At 39.8% G+C, this 22,606-nt stretch overlaps 1 protein-coding gene across 2 annotated transcripts; it reads right to left on the bottom strand.

Moving 5' to 3' along the window:
* Positions 1-921: 921 nt before the first annotated feature.
* Positions 922-22,508, bottom strand: cnsta (consortin, connexin sorting protein a). Of its 2 annotated transcripts, none has more exons than XM_044030171.1 (13): positions 22,431-22,508; positions 20,264-20,341; positions 18,688-19,041; positions 16,871-17,481; positions 14,240-14,270; positions 12,711-12,797; positions 11,732-11,813; positions 10,595-10,616; positions 10,348-10,411; positions 8,416-8,972; positions 7,587-7,775; positions 5,711-5,861; positions 922-5,578 (listed from the first exon to the last, which is right to left on the bottom strand). In XM_044030171.1, exons 2-13 carry the CDS (start codon positions 20,274-20,276, stop codon positions 5,370-5,372), a joined length of 2,370 nt encoding a protein of 789 aa, XP_043886106.1. In that variant the 5' UTR covers positions 20,277-20,341; positions 22,431-22,508; the 3' UTR covers positions 922-5,369. The 2 variants fall into 2 exon arrangements, with proteins under 2 accessions (XP_043886106.1, XP_043886107.1); XM_044030172.1 differs by having other exon boundaries at positions 8,416-8,852.
* Positions 22,509-22,606: the final 98 nt, after the last annotated feature.

Below are 22,606 nucleotides of genomic sequence, written 5' to 3'. Positions count from 1 at the left end.
GAAAATGATTTTTATTTTCATTGTTTTAAAATGATTTTTTAAAAAAAATAAAAAGCGCCATCTGCTGGAGGCGCCCCTCCAGCAGATGGCGCTCTAGGCGACCGCCTATATCGCCTATGCCAAGAGCCGGCCCTGTGTCAATGTCTTATAAAACTTACAATCAGCCATCTAAAACCAGGTCCTTTAAAATGTACTCTCATATAATATTGGGGTGGAGTGGCTCAGTGGTTAAGACCCTACCTTGTGTACCAAAGACATCATGGTCGCAAGTTCGATTCCACCCCTGGCTAAATGATATGTAATGTAATGTAATGTAATATTAAACAGCAGACAAGCAAAGTCATTCCCATGCAAATTCAAATGTGCATCTCATGGAAAAAAAATTTTGTTTTTTTTAAATGTGTGACCTTATATTGTGAAAGTGTCAATCTTTTCTGAATGTCTTCTACATGTTTCTCTGTTTTGAGTAATGTCACTGTGGACTACAGAGGAATCTTTTCTGTACCTCAAACATGAGCAATGGATAAAATGTTCACAACACATCACCTGGGCAACTGTTTGGAAGACACAATGTTCTTTTCCTTTAAAAAAAAACACACAATTATGTTATTAATTAATTAAAAAATGATTGTCATAAAACCATCACATCATTCCACAACTCATCAGTCCATTCTTAGCTGAGCATAATGAGACTAGGAGTATTCACGTCAGCTTCAAAATATCCAAAAAATCATTTTGCCTGTCATCTTAATGTGTGAGCAACAGCACACAGGTCAGTGTTGCTGCCCTGGAGACAGAAATGAGTGGAGGCTCACAAACAATGTTTTTTTTAAATGGCTTTAACAGGAGACATAACAGGACAAAGAAGTCATTTTTCTTATTACACTCTATAAGAACAGTGGAAAATTTGTGAAAAATCCATTAAACAATTCCTAAAACAATTTTTAATGAGTTGGTAACAGTGACAGAGCACTCATTCTCACACAAAACACGTTTTTCAATCATTAGCTTCATGCTGTGAAAAAAAAATGTATTTAGCTGGAAGAAACATTTCACCATCTGTTAGTGAAGAGGACATGACTGACAGCAAAAGCACAAACTGACCAGTTTAAAATCATCTTCAGGAATTCCCCAAATCAAAACGTGATTTAAAAAAAACCCATTCACGACAAGGAACGAAGTGTTCAGCAATTATATAAAACAATAAATCAAAATTCCTGACAAAGCCTCCTTACAAGCAACGGCTATATGAGATGAAAAACCTATGCGACATATAATGATAACAATCAAGCAAAGATCTTTTTTTTTAGTAGTATAAATATGTAAAATTATCTAAAAGATTAAATAGGAGGTTTTCTGAGTGATAGTCATCTGAACCAGCCAGAGGACTTGTGCAAATAAAAACAAGACTCAACCTACCATTCCAACTTCCTAGGAAAACCTCATATCTCACTTTAATTTTTTGTATTTGCCTCATCGAGTGTCAAACAGTTTTATCTTCATCTGGTAAAATGCATAGTTAAAGAGACATCTTTGCTTTGTGACCTTTGCAAGATATGTGGTTTTTCTAGGGCACTTTTCTATGGCATCCACTTCAACACAGAATGACAAGGGGAAAAAAAAACAGGACACAAAACTTCAAATGTCAGCAGATTTGAACACATTTGAGTTAGACATGTGCACAACAACTGCAAACATACAGGTAAACAGACCTGGGCTGACATGTCAACCCATACCGTACTGAATAAATGTTATTACCTACATTTCCCATTTATCATGTTTTTTACTGAAATATTCCACACCCAGGGCTGATCTGTGCATAGCAAATGTACAATGAAGAGATTGAACTATAATCGTTTTTCTTTAATGGGGAACATCCTAAATAGTTCATGCAGGGCTGAAACAATTACTTGATTATTAATCAGTTACTAAATTATAATCAAATATTTTGAAAATTTATTGTTTGTCTGATTTTTCGGCTTCTTAAATGTGAATATTGTCTTGTTTCTTTGCTCCAAATAACAGAGAAAGCATTCAAACTGAATCATTTTGGTTTGTGGACTAAATAAGACATTTGAGAACATCATTGTTACAAGGTTTGAGAAACATTGCCACTTAGTTGCAGCCCTAATTTCATGTGAGAGGCTTGAAACAGCCGTTTACTTCATCAACATATAGTAAAGTGATTTATTTCTTAGTGCCACAAGGGGGAGCCAGCATTTTGTCAGTCATTCCTGGACCACATGACTTGTAATGATGTTACTTAGAAGATTCTTGTTTCCACTTTAAATGTCTGTATCCTATTCATGATGCATTGAAACTCTGTTTCTTACCGGACTGTAAGGTACAGTGATGTGATGGGAATCACAATTATGTAGGTTAGGCTAATCATGACACTATAAAGACATTGATTTTTCTGAATGCAGTTTGTGTTAAATCATGTAAAACCCACATTTAGTGCAGGACCAAAAAAAAGCCATGTGTTAAAATATTGCAATATCAATTTGAAGGGGAAAAAAAATCGTACCAGTCCCATGTGCAACATGTAAAACATTCTTCTGCCTATATATACAGAGGTGCAGAGGTTTGTTCCTGTTTACGTTGCATATGATACACAAAGCTAAGAAAAGCTCACTGAAAACTACAAACGGTTGGTTTGGCTTATAGTCTCCAGGGGCGGCTACGTCAGTTCGCTGTAGATCTATCGGTGGTAGCTACATGGCAAATGGCGGCAACAGGACACGCATGTCAAACGTGTGCAGAGGGGAAAGTTCATTGTTGACGTTGAGAGTGCGGCTGTCCCGTTTCCACAGTCTCGTGCCTGTCCTTCTGTTTCATTTACAGAGTCAGCACCATGGAGTTTAACGCAAAGAAAAGCATTCGTATCGATGGACGCCACCGCAGCCACAGAGGAAGATTCTGTTGTGGTTTTTTTACTGCCTGGTTTTGTGTAATATCAAATGCCCCTGATATTGCTATAAAAGTGGTGGTTAAAGCTGAGGTAGGCGAGATAATTTAGTTGTAGTTGCAGAATAATTCCACAAAAACCTTTCAGCATAACGTAAATCAAGTGATCCGAGAGAGAACCTCCTTTGGACACCTTAAGTGGAAAGACTGCTATTCCAGGTGGACAGAAAGCTACCATCCAAGCAACATTAGTAAATAACCACCCAGAGATGAGAGTTAACAATCAACTATGTCTCTGACAATCTAGAGCGGTAGCTCAGTGACATGGGTCCGACAAACATTTGCAGTATCTCACAACACATTATCCAATCAGGAGCCAGAACTCCACAAGGAGGCTGGTCCTCGTGAGGTTAGGCTTTCTGTCTGTCTGTGAATAAATGCTCAGGGAGGAAAGAGGGGAAAGTTAATAGACAGGAAGTTAACAAATGAAATGGACAGATTAAGTTTATATTCAACTACACAAGTGTTACACAGTGTGCCTATCAGCAAAACAACTGAATCAACTAACACAAACTGTTGGCTAGTTTGTTTTTTGCTGACTTCCTGTGACACAAAGTGCGTCAGGTCTTCCAAAATGCAACAACATTTTTTTTCATACGGGTGAATTCTGGATCGAGAAATACCTGAGGGGAGGAGGTTGACTTTCGGTTGACTCTCATATGAACACAGAGCTACATGGAAACAAGGCGTAAGGCTGAAACATGTTACAATACTTGAGCAACTGCTCGTCGACCGCCAGTGCTACATATACTTAAAATCTGCAATGTTACATGAACTGCAATAACACCTGCAATGTAACCTTCCCCCATGGGACACATTTGATGTTCCTGCTGTCCATGAGCAGCACAGATTTGAAAAAAAACCCTGTTAAATCTGACAATCAACAGTAGAAATGCCCTCCAGATTACACAAAGCAAAGTTTAACGATGATCACCCCCCCAAAAAAAAAAACATTCATCCAAAGGTTTGAGACATTAACATTTCATTGTTTTAAATTTTCATTTGTGAGTTTTAAAAAAATGAACAATAAAAGCTACACCAGTGGTTGTAGCAGTTTGTAAAATGACCAGTGGGCCACGTCCCATTTGTGCAATTTGTGGGACACGAGCAACTCTGTGCCCCACAGGTAACAAACTCTACTGTACATTATACATACATTTCATCTTTTTTTCCATCTGTGTGGGTCACAGCTGCTTTTACATTTACATTTATTCTGTCCAGGGCTGAGTTCAGGTTTTGTTCACTTGATGTTCGCTGATTTACCAACCAGTGATTTCTTTAATCTTGAAAGGATAGCTCAGGATTTTTGTAGTAGGGTTGCATGACGTACTTGAACAGTCAGTGTGTTACATACAGGTGCTTTTTGTGCTCCCTATGCCAAGAGGCAGGTGGGGAAAGGGGGTACATAAAGAAGCTCATTAAAACATGACTACAACCAAGGATGAGAAAACTTAATAAATAGACTAGACTAAAAACGAATAAAAGACTCACTGAACAAAATCTATTTTACAAAATGCTTTCACTGCTTTCCCTTCTTCTTCTCGCTGCTCTCTCAAGGGAAAACATGTTTCTGGTGTTTTATATTCTTAAATATAGACCAGTTGCTGTTTCACTTTTTACGACAGCAAACTGACGTTAGTAAAGTAAAATGGCAAAGATAATAATTTTGACTCAGAAAATGCAGAAGATGTTGGTCTAATGGTGCCTCCATCACTAAGGTCATTTGTCCTCGTGTGTGACTTTGACATCGCTGTTTGGATTTGAGTGACACAAACTTGGTGATTACAGTTACATGTTGGAAAAGACTGTCTGTGAAACAGCAAGGTAAAGCAGTGGACTATTTCAGGACACTAACAGTGATCTAGATTTCATTAGGCGAGTTATTTTAGTGGCTAAAATGATTTTTGTTTTTGCTGCTGCCCCCGATTGCAGCCACAATCAATGAGCTTGTGCCCCACTCGCCCCTTTGCTGCTTCTCAGCAAAAGTGTCCACAGAGTGCAGTCATCTGCATGAAATATAATGACTATGTACGTGTACCTCACACAGCTCTACTCCAAAACATCTCGACACTCGCTTTTCGATTGTAGACGTACATATGGAGACAAATCTCAGCTCTTATTGTTATGGGACATCTTATCTATGACTTTCAGTATCTGAGAAACCTAAAATTATATTTACAGTGCATTAAGAAATGCCAGAGAACAGACTCATATGCTAACTGTGTCTGATCTAATCCTTTGACAATTAGGCAGCGAAAAAAAGCCACTTACTCCAAACACCAGGAGGGAACCCTCTGGCACCATTATCTCCAAAAACATTGTCCAAGTAACCAGCAGAGGCAGCTGCAGTAGAAAAGAGTAAGGCCAGCAGAGGCTCTACAGTGCTAACTCACTGTCCGCTGCTACAACCCGGGGCTGAACCACTGCTGGATATGAGCCATTCCACGCTGTATCTGCCCAATGTAGAAGTCTGCATTTCGGGAGAAGTCCTGGCAGACGGAGGAGTGGGCATCACCCAGAGCACAGTACAGGGCGGTGCCACCCACACTGATTACTACAGTGACCAGACACAGCAGGAAGAGAAGCAGGCAGGAGTCACTACTGCCAACCTCTACAGAGGAAAGGATGCAGAGGGAGAGACAGAGAAGTACATGGGGAAGTTAAAAACCATTGACTGTTCAAAATATCTGAACAATGATTTTCTACACTTGGATGTTTAAATGGAGAGATCTGACATACACACCTTGGTCATCGTCCTCAGGAACTTTGAAGCGAACTCGTCTTTTGGCAGTGGATTTCTCCTGCTGGGGTTCTGAGCTTGAAGACAAAGTCACGGTGTGCACACGCACACTCCTCTTCTTCAATATGGAGACCAGGCCAGAGGCAGGAGACATCTGCAATGTAATAACCGTACCAAAAATGTATGAAAAGTAAGTAAGTCATGAATGGGCTGTCGACATGTTCATCTTACAGCCAACAATGGTGCACTTCAGCGGCCACGTGGTGTAATAAACACCAGACAGTCAGCAGTACTGAACTTCAAACCTTGTCCTGACACACAGTACCAGGCACCACTTTCCATTTACAACAAAGGTCTAACTTTCATCAACTTGGTAGCCTCAACCGACTTCTGTCACACACTTTATACAAATAGACACAGTCTCTGGATCAATAAACCGAAGCTGATGTGAAAGTGTCTTATCAGTCTAAGAGAAAATAAGGCAACTTCTCACATGATTTATAAAGTCAGCGAACATGTTCCCGGTTTCCTTTCAGGTCCCCGTCAACACCTCATAATATCCATTTTTAAATTATGAGTCAAATAGAAGTGGCTATGGTGTAATTAACAGCTGATGTCATACATGGTGACGTGCCAGTCTCTGATCCAAATGTGGATCAGAGGGTGAAAGACTATGCTGGACAAAATCAAAACTTGAGGCTTTAACACACAAGCTCATTTAGCAATATGCAACATCATGTTGGGTTCACACTTCTCTACAACCTGTATTTGAACTGTAAAAATAAGAAAAGCAATAACCAAATAAATCTAAATGAAATGCTTTTTAATATTGGACACAGTTATGAAAGTAAATTTAGGCATCCACATCCAGGTTATAATATCATAAAAACAACACACTAATCCTCCTAGATACTGACACAGCAAGTACATGACACACTGTGCAACACTTTCTGTTGTCCTACTTTTCCTAGTCTGGCTCTAATTTTTCCAGATGTCTGCAAAACAATTCTATCGTCTGGGACAGGTGATGGCTAGGCAATAATCATTAGGTCTCCATCAACCGGACACTGTGCTATATATTATGAAGGGCCTGGGTGGGCAGATACTGGCAACAGCCATAAAGAGTAGGCAACATATTTATGGTGTCATTGATCAATAATTCCATAATGACCTTTCAGCATCATGTAAGTCAAGTGATCTCAGACGGAACTAGACTCCTGCAACTGCTCTAAGTTAGATAATCTGTCTCATAACAGAAAACTCTGACTAATCACAATTCAGAGAGAGAGGGAGTTCCTATTGGCTGTTTTACAAAAGCAGTTAAAGGTACACGCCCATTCAATGGAAAGGCCACTAATCTAGGACCTGCCTACATTGCAAAGCAATTCTGAAAATATAGTCTGAATAGTCTGAAAGAGAGTCAGACAATAAACACAAGAAAACACAATATGTGTCAACATGGGTGGAGCCTTTCAGAGATGGAGAGCTTGCCTCAGATCATCTCTTGTCTGTGAAGCATGTTCATGTGTCTGTGCTCATCCGGTGGGAGGAGCTCAGGACAAAGAGCCTCCTCCCTCCCCTTATTAAAGCACCTGGGGCTGAGATTCAACAACCAGCTGTTTTCTCTAGAGATCATACTGACAACAGATTGCAGATGTTATAAAAGCCACAGTTTGAATTTGATATATTTAAACTGTTACATACGCATTAGACTGTACAGCTGAGTGTAGTTGTCGTGTCACTGCACTATGATCTATACTTTTAGCATCAGCTCATATCAGTCATCTACGAAGAACTGTGTTAAATGTGCTATAATTTACAAACACAGCTCCATTATTTTATTATTTCAGTGTGTGTCTCATAACTTGAATATTCTCACGTCTTCTACAGTGATGAGTTTAGCCATGTCATCCAGTGAAGCAGCTTCTCTGATGATGTCAGCTGGCTCGACTTCATATTCATACTCCTCCTCCTCTTCCTCCTCCTCCTCCTCTTCCTGCCCTGTCTGCTCAACATGAGCCTCCTGAGTGAGGTGGGCCTCCTGGTGGAGGCAGGTTTCAGTGGTCACCTGCAGCAATAACAGAATGCAGTTAAATACAGGTGTGTTGTTGCTCTACTCTGTAGTCTGAAGCAGAGGAAGTGATGTATTTTGTAGAAGGTTTTATCAAAATATATACAGGAAGTGTGTGGTTAACATGGGCTGCAACATCCACAGTGACTTGAGAAACCAACAAAACTGCATAAAGTGTAAAATCATTACCATGATAACAAATAATATACAAATTACTTTAAATATTTACTGTATTTAAGCTCATTAAGTGTTTTTGGTTGAGCAGAACAGCAGACATTGATAACTATCATGACTGGACAAAAACAGTAAAATGACACACATGCAGGTAGGTGCAATGTCCAGTGTTTACAAAATCTTTATCTTGCCTTTTTTTTTTTTTAAAGGAACAATAATTAAGTTATTTACAGAGTTTGCTGTGAAATGAAAAACAAGAGTAAAGTTATGAGAGCTCAACAGGCTGCACCTGCAGTGGAAGCAGCAGGTTACATTTGGGAAATCATGGTTCCATCGTTGTGAAGTGTGATTTGCGATTGCAAATGTTTGTTTTTTTATCATGGTGTATTCATTTTTCATTTCAAAATAATTTGACCACTAGTATTTTCCAATTTCAAAGCAGCCATTTGAACACATAGTATACCTGGTTGTCCTCGTGTCGTTTCTCTTCAGCCCGGGCTTCCTGGTGTAGCTGTTGTACCTCCACCTCTGTCCCACTGACCAGAGTATCCACTGGGAGAGCTGTCTGACAAAGCGCAGCGTCTCTTCCCTTACACTTCTCATCTTCTTCCTCTCCCTCATCTTCCATCTCCAAAGCCTCTGCTGCTTCCTCCACGTCCCCCTGCTCCTCCTCCCTTTTTGCCTCCTTTTCCTCTGCGAGACCTAAATCTCCTCCTTGCTGCTCTGCGGGCTTGGGCTGATCCATTTCTCCAGCTGTAGAGGGGTGCAGACCATTGCCTTTGGTTGAAGTGGTATGACCCACTCCTCCCTCCCTGTCACTGCTCTGCTCTTCAGTCAGCTGACAGCCACAGGGACCATCCCTCTTTTCCACCTCGCTCTCTGGGTTTTCTCTGTGCTGATCTGAAACGTCAGGGAAACTGAGCTTATCAGGCAAATTATCAAAGGTTATGACTGAGTCACTGATCTGACGACGGGAGGAGTCTTTGGCTATCTGCTCTGCCCCTCTGTCAACCTGGTGGCCTGGATGAAAAAGAGAAATAGAAAGTGGAGAAGGAGAAAGGGTTTTGACCAAGAGGTACAAATGTCGAGAGAGAAAAAAAGAAAAATAAGCAAAATTTAGTGCTTAAGACAGAACTCTGCCCTGCCTGGTGCAGTTTAATAAAAGTGATGCATTTAATACATTTGGGCTAAACTTTCTTTCTTTAAATCATTATAATTATTGCTTGAAAATTAAGTATGAAGTAGTGTGGAATTTTTCCGACAGTAAAACTTACAACGAAGTTATATTTGTAGATTCTACAAATCTACATATACAAGGGGAAAAAAACAGTAAACTCTAAGCAACGCGTGTGCTTTAAAGGTCCATTCTGCTACAATGAAAGACAACACTGGTCCATTAAGGTCCAGTGTGTGGTCTAGTCTGTATTTACTATGTGGCTTTCTAGTCTTAATGAACACTTGTAGCCTTTCACATAATTGTTTTCACATTACCAGCTAGTTCAACAGGATTCCTGGACTGAGGTCAGTTAAAAAAAATGACTTTCAGGTCATTCTGCTTTCATTGTGGTTTCAGCATGTCCAGCTAAAGTGACCTAATGTTGCATTTAGTGAATTTGGAAAGTAGTGTGACAAGTGGACAGCAGCTTTAACCACACATATCTGTGTATACATTAACCCTTATACTTAAACATACACTGTACATACAATTCTACTCTGTTTTGGTTCGTCTGTACTACATGTACAAGGACTTTTTAGGACAACTATTTTTCTAACATGTACACATATGTATAAAGGGCTGGGTACTGATTACAAAATGTCAACAGGGTATATTTATGGATCTTAGATACAACAATTTGACATTGAAAGACAGCATATTTTCATTAGTTGATAAAGAGGAACTTAAATACCCAGGCGATACCCCAAAAGTACTGAAGTTAGATAATCAGTAGCTAGCAAACTAAAGATGTCATTGTACAGTACACCTACACATTTTACTGTGCATATGACAATAAAGACTCCTGATCAATCTACGCCAACCCTAATATCTAATCTATAATGAAGTAATTTACAACATATATATGTTGTGCTTCAGCTTGAAAAGTGGCACATACATTAAATTATAATAAAAGCTAAAAGACATAGAGGGTAAAACTGTCATGACAAACTGCATATGAAATTCACAGGAAACCCGGAACAAGAAATTCATGATATACACGTGGAAGTTGTATCTGTTTAGTTAAAGTGAATGTTAATTCTATCAACTGTAAGATCTAAAGAAAACAGAAAAAGCTGGTAAGTGGATGTTTACCGAGTTTGTGTTTGTTGGCCAAGTTTAGCAAACATGTAAAATCACCATCACGAGTCGCACTCACTTGTTAATCACACATTAACTCACCTGAGGTACATGAAGGCAGTGAATCACTTTCTTCTGTAGGCCTCAGAAAGTCCAGAGATGAACACTGCATGCACACACAAACATATACTGTATATATTATACAAATACATTACAACATTTGCATACACTGCACGGCTTGGTTTGAAAATGCCAAAAAAAATTATTTTCACTTTTAAAAAAGTACATTCACTTTTCTGTCTCACACAAACACACAACCATACAATACAAATAATAATTGTTGTCTTACCGCAGCATCACAACCACTTGGCCTATGAAGAGAAGAGAAGACAACGGAATTAGACTAGTCAAGTCTTTGGTTAATATGTGAAAGTTGTTTGACCCCTCTCTGCTAGTCTTTCAATCTAATATTAGCACCAAGACATTTCCAATGCTATTACAACGTGTGCTTGTGTGTGTGTGTGTGTGTGTGAGATTGAGGTGAAACCTTAGCAGTGTGAAGGCTCAAGTGTCTGAAAGTGCAGCAGCAGCAAAGGACCATATGTTTTAACTATCAGTGCTGCAGTGTTCACCAGGGACCATACTGCACTGACCTCCATTAAACAACCTGTGTCCCTAACCATGACCATAACCAGTTCATGCCCAACCCTAACCTTAAACTAACCACAACTCACAATGTGGCCCTTAACTTTAACAGTTCCTCAGAAATGAGATTCTGCTCTCCATGAGGACTACTGGTTCTGACAAGCACAAACACACAAAGCCACACACACACAAACACCTTATCTCATTATGTGCATGAGACAAGACATTATGTTAAACTAGGATTCAATTTATCTTTGTGTTTTAAAATCAATGTTTTCTATATTACAGAAACAACTTATATCAAATATGTCGCCACACATTCAACAAATGACACATCTTGTTTATATCCTAAATAAATAAATACTAATACTACTAAAAATCCTAAACAGAAACTAAAACTAAAAGAAACAGTCTGACAGATTCCTTTACAGAGAGAAAAATGAATGTGTTCCGTGGGTCCTGGAAGTAAGGCCAATGCCGTGGTGCCTGAAACCTGTATTCTCGTAAATGGCCATCAGGGGGCGACTCCACTGCGTTGTATACAAGTCTATAGGGAAATGTGTCTACTTCTTGCTTGATTTATCAAATCAATAATCACTTTCCAGCAAAGTATATGATATCAGTGACTAGTTTTGGATTTTTTGTGATTGAAAACTGATGTCTGACTCTTAAACTATGTTAAGGTCAATTCAACAGAACAGTAATGTACACATAACACGTTGCCAGTTGTTTTTTTGTTTTTTTTAAAGAAATCATAAGCATAGACATTTAAAAAAAAAAGATCACTCAAAGATACAAGAACACACAAAGAGCACACAAACATGCATGCATACACACTAACCGACTGTGCGTCTGGCAGATATGTGTAAGAGGGTCCAGATGTTGTGTTGCCAGGTCTGACGAAGTCCTTTCACACTGACTCTCTGAGAGAGAAACGCATTGTTAAGAGCTTCCTGAGCTCCATTATAAGCAACGCAAACATAAATACAACATCCATCATCATCATAAATGTTTCCTGATGCAATTTACATTATATGTGCAACATTAAATATACATTAGTACGTTCAATAGAACGGAGACAGATGCTGCAGTCTTACTGCTGTGTAATTTTGAAAGATGGAAAATATCAAGTAACCACTACTTAATCTCTATATGTAGATACCGCATATTAACATGCAAAATCTATAGGTGTGGGATAAGATTTTTGGTTTGTGGTTCTAGTGTAACTAATCATACTGAGTAGGCTTTCGGTCGTCCACAGGAAACTGGCCCGTGTGGACAGCAAAGGTTATGGAACACATTGACAGAAATGTGCATATGTGGAGAGCTGTTAGTACAGAAATTGAAGTGTGGGCCCAGATATTTGCTGTGTGCCTCGGAAGGCCTCAAAAGGATAATATGCAGCCAGACAATAACAGTGATGGGCTCCAAGTTTGTCCAGTAATAGGCTTGTGTTTATCGGCTATAATAGGACATTTAGTTTATCTCATAGCCTAGGATAAACTAACAATAATATAATGATACAGCAGTCGTGCTATAATTGATACATTGCCAAAGAAATCAAAATGCCCGTAAAAAAAGATCTAATGCAAGGATTTGGACGCGTTAATTTATTTTCATCTGCCAAACCCTGCTGTCAACATTTTTTTTCTTGTCATGAGCGCCATCATGAGGAGTCATTAAGTAGTTATGCTGGTGAGTCCACCACCAGCACCAGCGGCCCTCATGTGGAAGATAAAGCAGTTAAACTTAAATATTCACTTTGGTTGTGAATGTGTGTGTCTAATGTACTTGTGTTGTGATTCATGTGTGTTTATTACCCCACTGCTGCTGTAGTATATTCAGGTTGTCCAGTAACCTCTGGTGATAGAGTCTCTCTAGATGGATGCACCATAAAGCTCGCTGGTCTGAACAACGCAAGTTAAGAAACACACTACCTAAAACACACACACATGGCTCTACACGGAACTGCTTGCTACTCTAAAACCTGGGTTTTTCATCAAAAGTAAACAGAGAAAAACACAGAACGACAAAAGAACTCAAAGAGCAACAACAGAGGAGGAGCAGAGGAAATCTAATGAAAGCAAAAGATAGAAGAAGAATTGCTTCAGGATGGTGCTTCCCTCATGTTTATGGATAAGAGCAGCTAAAACACAGTCCTTCTCTGAAAAGCCCCAATGCTTTCTCTCTTCCTCTATCTCACATTCTATACATGCATAACATAACTAAGCGTGCTTTCTCCTCTGTTGAGCTCTTTCACTACTTCCCTCCCACCGTATCTCCTCCCCTCTGATAATACCTCTCACAAATTCCAATTCCATCTCAAGCTCGCTCTACATCTTTTTCGTTTTTCCCCATTCAAACACTCCCCTCCCCTCCTCCCACTCTATGCTGTACTTTATACTTTGTACTGTGTCTCAGACAGTCACGTGGACAACCAGATGTGTTGTGAGTGTAGCTGTTCACATCCTTAATGTGTATGTTACTATGCACAAGAGACAGTGTCACTAAGAGGCACACCACAAGACTATAAATGTTAATTTAAAAAAACAAAAAAACATAGCAACACTGGAGGTGACCAGCTCTAGCAGCGATAACGGCCGTGACTCCTTTAGCAGTAACATGTGACGCGCTGACCATGACTGTCAGCTTCTCCTTCAGCCAGTCCATTCATGTTATTAGTCTGATGAGTTATGTAATATATAATCTTACGAATCAGGGTGAAGTATTTTGTCCCACTTTCCGTACAGAATTTACCGTAGAAAAAAAGAGAACTGGAGTCAAACTTGCAAAACAATATTATACCGAGTAAATCAATCCCATGAATGGCTTTTATGAGTGTGGACAGTCATTTCTGTTTACTCACTGCAATCATTTGTTGCCTTTCAGGTGTGGCAGAAACATAGTTAAGTGTTATTGCCTGACATGTCAACAGAAATAAAGGTTAATCCATCTACCTTCCTTACTTTTACCTCCGCCTCTGTGTGTGTTTTCTCTGTTTCACTTCCTGCAGTTCTCTTAAAATCAGTTCACGTTCCTTTCCACTTCTCTTCAGCATGTTCTTTATGTCTTGGGTTCTTTCTTTTTTAAAAAAATAACTCCGACAATGTGTAAAGGCAGTCATACATGACGTAATCTTCTTTACACCACCAATCCCTTCAGCTCTTTTGGTGAAGTGTGTTAAATAATACAGATTCAATAAAGAAAAACACTTGTTCGGACAAGAACGAGGCTGCATGGTAAGAACAAAGATAGCAAGTATATGACATATTTTGCTTAAATTACAATAACTTAGCACGCACCATATCAAACACACACACACACACAGTAAGAACAGCGATAAGGATACAGTCTCTGTGAAGGACAAAGGCCTCGGCAATCTGCAAAGACAAGAAGATCAGACATTTTAATAAAACATGTGCTTTTATTACCTCAACTATAACGTCATGTAGGGCTTATTGATTGTTAATCAATCAATAAATCAACTGTCAACAAATGGTGTGACTTGCAACTTCAGGCAACTGAATATGTTAGGTTTGTGTACAAAACAAGATTTCTGAGGACATCATCATTTTTAAGGTTTGGGAAACAATTGTCCTTCCATCCGACATTGTATAGACCAAACCACCAGAAAATAATCAATAATGAAAAAACATAACTACAAGTCGCGGCTCATAAAACCAGTTATGTCACTGAAACTATCAGGAAACATGTGGCTAAAAAACGGACAGGAACTCTATTCAACATGGCTGATGAAGACCATTCAAACGCAGGCAGAATCTGACACTATCACAAGATCAAGAAACAACTCTAAACAGGGCTGAAACACAGTCACTCTATACCCACTTTTACAGCATAACCAGTCACTGTGACTGAAAGCCTTAATATGATCTCAGAAACATAAAACCAAAGTAAAGCAAGGCCACTAAATTTAGAGGAGAGTGACAAATATATAAGTGTGCGATTGAAAATAAATGAGACCGAGGTCGACACAATACCTCTATTCTGCAAGTGTTGCTTTCATGCTGCTTAGCAGATCACAGGACAAGAGTGTGTGTGTGTGTGTGTGTGTGTGTGAGTGAGAGAGAAAGTGAGAGAGAGTGAGCAGGGGAAAGGAGGGCGCACAGGGCTCTCACATTTCTAATGAAGTCAAGGCTACTATGACGTGAGAATCACCTCTTTATAAAAATGTGCTTCAGATAAAAGTTGGAAAAGAGCTTAAATTTGTTTTAGTTTTTAGTGCAGTTACACATCTCTCACATGACAGGGGAGACAAAGTGCAGTACAATTTAATGGTTCAGGAGCTTTTTTTTGTTTGTTGTTTTTCCCCAGAAATATGACAACACAGTGAAAATGTGACAATCAATATAACTTATGACTAAGTCTCAAGCAAGAGGATATTTATTTTATACAATTATTAATAATATTAAATAAAATACACTATTTACGTAATAGATACTTTTTTTTTGTTAAAATCAATAACCAGAGCGTGTTCTCCATGAAGTCCAAACAATGTGTCCCTTCATTGCTCTTCACTTTCCGCTGTTCATTTAATCTAATCATTGTCATTGGCTTAGCTTCTAAACTTCAGGTCATTTTTATCTCTCTCTCTCTTACTTTAATGGAATGAGTCAGCATTTTATTTCAATTTCAACTACACTGGTTCATCTTACGTTGACTGGATGCTACATCTGTACATGTAACAAACTCAGAGTCATATTTTATTCATATTCAAAGTAACTTTGATATAATTAGTGTAACATATTCACTGTTGACATTAGTCCCACTATGGCACTGATTCCTATACAATCTATATTTACCAAACTAAATCACAGCGTGAGATATTACAAAGTATATTTTGATATTTAGACAAGGGCCTTGCATTGTGGAGGCTGCCATGTTGTTTCTGCAAACATCTCAACAGACAATGTGTGTATTTCCCTTTAGAAGTGGAAACTTTGATCAAATGAAGAAGAACATAATGAATCATTTTTGGTACACAAAGGCCACTGTAGTTGTAGTTGTCATTTTACATTTCTGCATGTGTGTACGCCGTTCTGTTCATATTAAACGAGGGTCTACGTCTGTGTAGCGTTCCCTGCATATGTGCCTGATGTCACATCCCATCCCAGTGCAGGCTAGTTATCACCAGAAGTTGTGATAATTTGCTTGTATTTTATTTCTGGTGACATTTCTCTGACGTGTTGTCTCTTTTGACCAAAGCAATAGTGCGCCACCAATTGGACTGCAAAGTGCAGGGAGCATGCACAGTCGATGTGTACTGTATGGTCGTCCATTTAGGGTCCATGCGGACCACCATGGAAAAGGGCACATGATTAAATTTAAGTCACACACACCCCAGCAGACCTCTCCACACACACAGAGACGCTGAAGGCATGACTCATCATTAGATGGCACTAATTCTTACATACTAGTCCTTGAAGGACAGAGGCATAATGATGAGGCATGGGGAATAAAAACACCCAACATACATTCACTGTTTTTTGTTTTGTTTTTTCTCCTACACACACCTGTCTACCTGGAAATTAGCATCAGGTGTGCCTGGTCATAGTGTAGATAAATCAAGTTGACAGTAATATTCACACACCCTGTAACATACATGTTCAGTCATGCAGATGTGTGTGTCTGTGCGTGTGTGCGTGCGTGTGTGTGTGTGTGTGTGAGAGAGAGAGAAACAAGAATAGCGACAGCATGTGATTTTCATGCAGTGTAAGTGTTTGAGTGCACAGACCCTGCAGACACCCTTGCCCCAGGGTTCAAAGTGATCTGATGACAGGGTTGAGTGGATAACAGTGATTTAATGAATAGTACAAAAACAAGGCTTTAAAAGAGACTACAACGACAGAAACACACCGAGAACGAATTCTGAGAAACAACAAAGCAAACAGTGTGTATGCATTTGTGAGTGCAGATACACAGCTTGTAGTGTGTGTGTGTGTGTGTTTGAGTGACAGCTGACCTGGTGAAGGTAATGAGGAAGGTGAGAGTCATCCCCTCTCTGTGCCAACTGCTCAAGGGCCTTCAGTAGAGCAGGGCTTGGAATACTCCCAGGTGAGCAGGTAGAAACTGACAAACACGAGGAAGTCATGGGTCCTGTGGTGAAGGTGGATTCTGTCCCAGTAGATGTAGGCCCTGTGGTGGATGCACGGGCCGTAGTTGGTGCACACATGGTCGTGGAAGAGATGGAGGTGTTGAGACTTGTGACTGTGAATGTCTCTGCAGTAGAGGTGATAGGTCCTGCATGTGAAGTGTCAGGCTCGTGGTTGCAAACAGGCTCTGTAGATGAGGTAACATGTACTACAGCAGAGTCTGTACTTTTTGCTTCGGTGATACACTCCGGCTCCGTTGGACTGGTGGCCTTTGTGTCTGAGGTTGTAGTTAGTGGATTAGACTTTAAAGGCCCCGTGGTGAAGGCAACTGACACATCAGGGTCCACTTTGACGTCACTGCGACTGAAGTCCACCGGACTGATGGGATATGAGGATTCTGGGCTGATCACTGGAATGACAGGGGATGTGGGCTCTGGACTGGTCCCAGGGCTGAAGGGATATGGAGTCTCCAACAAACTGCCTACAGAGTGAAAGAGAGAGAAAGAGAAAACAGAGGTCCACACAGCAGAAACAGTTACTGCAGTGGAACAGACATGTGTGCAGCCTTCACTCAAGTCTCAGGACATCAGTGGTACATGTCTCTTTTTACAACCCGCACGCAATGAAGCATTTCCATGATATTTAGGGTTTATGCGCCATATCATATTTTCCTTTTTTTCCTTTTTAGTGTCGCAGAGATACCAGTATTGGATCAGCTCACCCCGAACAATGATCATGCTCAAACCCTACCAAGATGACAGCTGTCCAAAAAGCCTGAGGACTACTATAAAGAAGGTTTGATACAGGTGTATCTGGGACATAATTCTCAGTGACATGGGTCTTTGAGTCTCAGATGTTTGAGTATTCCACAACACTAAATCCAGTCAGGAGCCAGGTCCTCTCTGCTAATGATGCACAGCAGATCTACGATTCATTTTAAAACCAACAACAACAACCTGGTAATCAAATGAGTGGACTCTCCTGCTATGAACATTTGTTGCTTTTAATTTACAAATGAATGGAGAGAACAGCCTATGAGAAAGAAAACGCTGCTTGTTTACAAAAAACATTGTCTGTTTGTGTGTAAGTATAACCATGTGTGTTTGTGTACATCTGAGCCTCTACAACACGGTTTTGTTTGTGTCTCACAAAAAGAAATGTGGTGTCGTGTTACAGGTTACAATGACTGGGCAAAGACAAAGACTTCTTCTCATGTCTTGTTCCTTCTCATTTCCTCCCCTCGCCATTTCATTTTTAAATTCCTTTGTGTCCATCCAGCTACTTTATTCACTTTTTTTCATGTGATCAGAATCCCCCTATCACGCTGACCTCAGTCTAAACTGCTGACCACTTAAGAACACACAAAAGGTGCAGTGAGTCAGCCAAAGTTTGACCAGAGGGTTAACCTTTATTACATTGCATCTGGGACTATCCCCATGAAACCTTATGTTTTCATTTAAAAAAATATTTTTAACAAAGTTGATGAATTATGAAACAGCCAATATTAATTAAAAGTTACTCTCATAATGACATACGTCACATCTTGCAACATCATCCCATTTTAATATTATACTTGTTGAATTCTGAATTTTAAAAATTAAAAAGCAACAGGATTGTGTGATCTCAACATCCATTTATTACAATAATTATAACTTTCAATGTTTGCATAAGGCATGAATGTACTTACCAGTTTCTGAATATGAAGAATCAGTCATGGGAGTGTCTGGAGACTGGCAGTGGATCAGACTGCTCGATTCCTCCTCCTCATCATCTTTCATCATCTCATCAAAGTCTTCCTCCTCCTCTGAGTATCCTTCCCTACCCTCGTCGTCCTCCTCATTCTTCCCATTGTTGCTGAAGGAGTTTTTCTGGATGAGCCTGCCCCCTCCCGCCTCCTCACTCTGATTCTGTGTGAGTGTCTTTGTGTCGTTGACGTTTCCAGATTGAGCAGTGACATGTTCTGTGTTGGGAAGGTTATCGCAGAGGTCAACCCCGTCCACAGGCACATGAGACATTACTCTGCCCTTTATCTCAAACTGACCTGGAAGTAAAAAAATATTTTCAAGTAAAAAATTTGAAATTACAGTGAATTAGAGCAGCACAGAAAAGCAATTTCTGAAACACTGCCAGCATCTCTACGTGTTCTTTCACCACCACCACCCAGTATTGCCCATTTACAATAAGCATTTACACAGTCACTCAGCTTTGGTCTTATTACTATCCAATAGCTCACAACACTTCATATTAATGTCTTCTTGTCCCTGCCAACTGCTCCCTGCATCAAAGAGAGCACTCTTCACCTTCAGCTGTGCAAGAAATTAGATTTGTGTTCCAATGGTCTGCTATATGTTGTAAATCCATCTTTTAACATTAGGGGTGGGTCAAAATATAGATTTGGCACTCTAAAGTAAACAGTCTCTGCCAGCTTCTGCCGCCATGGGTCGCTACGTGATGTCTTCTTCTCTCAAATGAATGAGGGAAACTTGGGCGGAAGTTACCTGCCTGAAGAAGAGGGAGTTTACAGCGGGATAATGGCAGAGAAAGCTATATTCAGAGATGCATTTTGTTCTATATGTTGTGAATAAATAGAGAAAGGCACATTTATTTTTTTCTAGTCGCTATATGATTGTCTTGCAATATATTGAATTAACACAGAATCGTTGCATCGTAGTCCCTCAGTGGGGAAATTGTCACAGCAGCAATTTCAGAAAATATAAAGGTAATAAATAAAAACTAGCTTAATATTATAAAAAACATTATGTACATTATAGACAGTTTCCAGAATATATACAGTATGGGCTTGATATTTATGGTATAAACAAGGAGTGCTTGATTTGACAGCGTTCTCTTAGAAGCTTGTGCATTTTCAACATTAGACAGTTACATTAATATAATCATGGCCAAAATTTTAATCATGATAAAGACATGATTGTGCAACCCTACTGAATGTTCATGTTTATTTTTAGCAAATCCACTTCCTAATCATGGGCGCTTCTCAGTGTTTTCAACCATAGTCCCACTGTATGTAGCCATCCTGCTTTACTAGCCCTATGGAGCTGTCATACTTCTGCCTTGCATCACTCTGTGCAGCATGAGAAAGTCGCTGAGCAACAGGACAGCCAAATACCACTGAGAAACAGAGAGACAGCCATGTGGAGCTGTTAGGGTTCATGAGTATTGTGTGAACTCTTTTGACAATAGTTGAGACAGAGCAGACATTTGCTGATATTTCAAAGTTATGCACTACAGCTTTATATGCTCACCACCATGATCCATTGGACTCCACCCTCACAGCGTTTGACCTTTCAGGCTGAATGTCAGTCCTGGCTGTTTAACAAGCCCTGAGACAAAAGACACACAGATACAAACAACTGATGTAAAAGTATAGGAGACACACATAAAGTCAAACCTCACTCAAAGGGAGGGACACAAAACAAGTTAGGCATGATTCCCTCTCTGACAAACCTTTGGGCTTAAACAGATAACAAAACAAATGCCATCCCTTCAGTCCTGCCAACATGTTTACTCCAGCAGAATGGACAACAATAAACATATTCACACACACACACACACACATATATATGTGGCCTCACCAATTATTACAGAATTAAATCAGCACATTTTCTGAAAGCACAAATTAATCTGTCAATGACAGATTGTGTCAGTTTGCATCAGATTGTCCAGGCATACAAACTGGTAAATCAGTATACAGCATAAACCAGAGTTGTGCAATAAAGTGTGGTTTTGTGCTTCTTGCTGCCAAACTTGAAGCCTGAAGCTTTCCATCTGATTTGTATTAAATGCTTTATAAAACAATGTCTGTTAGTACATACATGTAACTATGATAATTTGTAAATATGCAACACAAAATGTTATTGTCACCTAAAAAGACCTTTATGATGCAGATAAAAAACTGTTTTGATAAAACAAAAAAGAGCTTTCACTAATTTTGGTGATATTTTGACAAACAAAAAACACAAGTAGACAGAAGCCTTTTAAGGGTTTTCCGTTCCCTGAAACAGCTGCAGTTCAAAGTGAAAAAATAAAGCCGGGACAAATACTACCAGCACAAATTTGGTTGTTTGTGTATATTTAGCCACAGAAAAATACCTTGGGACCAAGCCTGCTGTCTTCTATGGGATGGCGTAATCACCTTGCATCAGAATATGTGTCATACCCCAATGGATATTAGCGGGTATTTGAGATGAAAACAGAACCAAGGACAAAACCAGAGTCTAATTACTACACACTAGGGATGTCCCTCTGGGAAAATAAACAGTGCATGACAAACAATAACTTCTTCCAGATTACATGGACAAGTGTGTATGTCAAGACTTCTATATTATGCTCTTTTTAAATCTACTGTTTGGTTTTCCTCTCCACTGGGTCATCTATCCTCTCCTCTTTTTGTCTGTTCCCTACTCAACAGTGGGCCATGAATAATGAAAGATGGCAGGTTTTCAGCCAAAAGGACAAACACAAAGGTGGAAGAAACAGACCCTGTCCTCCTGTGAGAGGCCACATGACACGGACTGAATGAGACATGCTGAGGGACAAGCAGCTTCTGTTTACAAGTGCATACCGAATACATATGAAGTTAGAATGTAAGAGCCATTTTAGTTGTTTTTGTTTTTGGAACCTCCCACCACTTAGCAGGAGGACATGCTCTCCATTGGGCAAAGGTGACATACCGTTTGTTATATTACGTTTAGACTGAATAATTGTTTGGGGTTTGATTGAAGCAGCAATCGGTGTAGCCTTTTTTCGATTGGCAAAAAAGACACTACAAGACATTCTAAGTGTTTTCTGTCATTTGTATCCATCAGGCTAACCCTGCAGATCTGCAGGAAAATGACAAACAGCAGTTGTCACTTCCTCCATCACAGACGACGTTTCCAAAACCTTCACCTGATTATTAGTGACATTAGTTTTCTTAGTGTCACACTGTCACATATATGATTTACAGTCTTAAATAAAAATGTGAATTGTGAGTCAATTTTGAAATACGTAAGTGGAGATTGCTGCTTTAAACGGTTCAGGTACATAGTCGTTTTTTTTCAAGAGCACGCTTCTTGACAGGTTGCTTTCGTGAGTGACACTAAAGCCTCAACCGCTAAGCTAAGCCATGCTATGCTGTGCTAAAATAATAAATATCCTAAAGCAGGTGTCATACAAATGATACTGCATATTAGAAGCGATAAACATAACGCCACTGGCACACGTCACTTAACGCAAAAATGACTGAGTGACATGATCGTTCTTGTGGCTAGCTAACGTGAGCTAGCCGTGTAGACACATCTGGGCAGAACACTGCGGAGAGAGAACCTTCAAACACACGCTTTCGTTTGCTTGTCGTAGAACGCGACAGTTCTCGCGTCAGTGAAGCTTTTCTGTTCCCGCGATTCGCATTAACAACGAACAGATACTCACGACTGAAGGTCTTGTCTGAAGGTAAAAGCTCGGGCATCACACACACCTTGCTGTGGATGTTGTTGTGCTGACTGTAAACCTGACCGCCAGGGGGCAGCGTTGCTATTAGAGCTGTCACTGCTGTACTACACTGTGCTGCTGTCGCCATCTTGTGTCGCTTCATTGTTAGTACTTGG

This window comes from Solea senegalensis, linkage group LG7, assembly GCF_019176455.1.
Source record: "Solea senegalensis isolate Sse05_10M linkage group LG7, IFAPA_SoseM_1, whole genome shotgun sequence".
Classification (NCBI taxonomy): Eukaryota; Metazoa; Chordata; class Actinopteri; order Pleuronectiformes; family Soleidae; genus Solea; species Solea senegalensis.
This window is presented reverse-complemented; position numbering and strand designations above follow the sequence as displayed.

Bases quoted from the DNA above. Each gene is read 5' to 3' on its own strand.
- cnsta (XM_044030171.1), bottom strand. The intron at 10,412-10,594 runs GTAAGACAACAA...GTGTGCATGCAG, and splicing joins CAAGTGGTTGTGATGCTGCG to TGTTCATCTCTGGACTTTCT. The intron at 5,862-7,586 runs GTGAGAATATTC...ATTACATTGCAG, and splicing joins AACTCATCACTGTAGAAGAC to ATGTCTCCTGCCTCTGGCCT.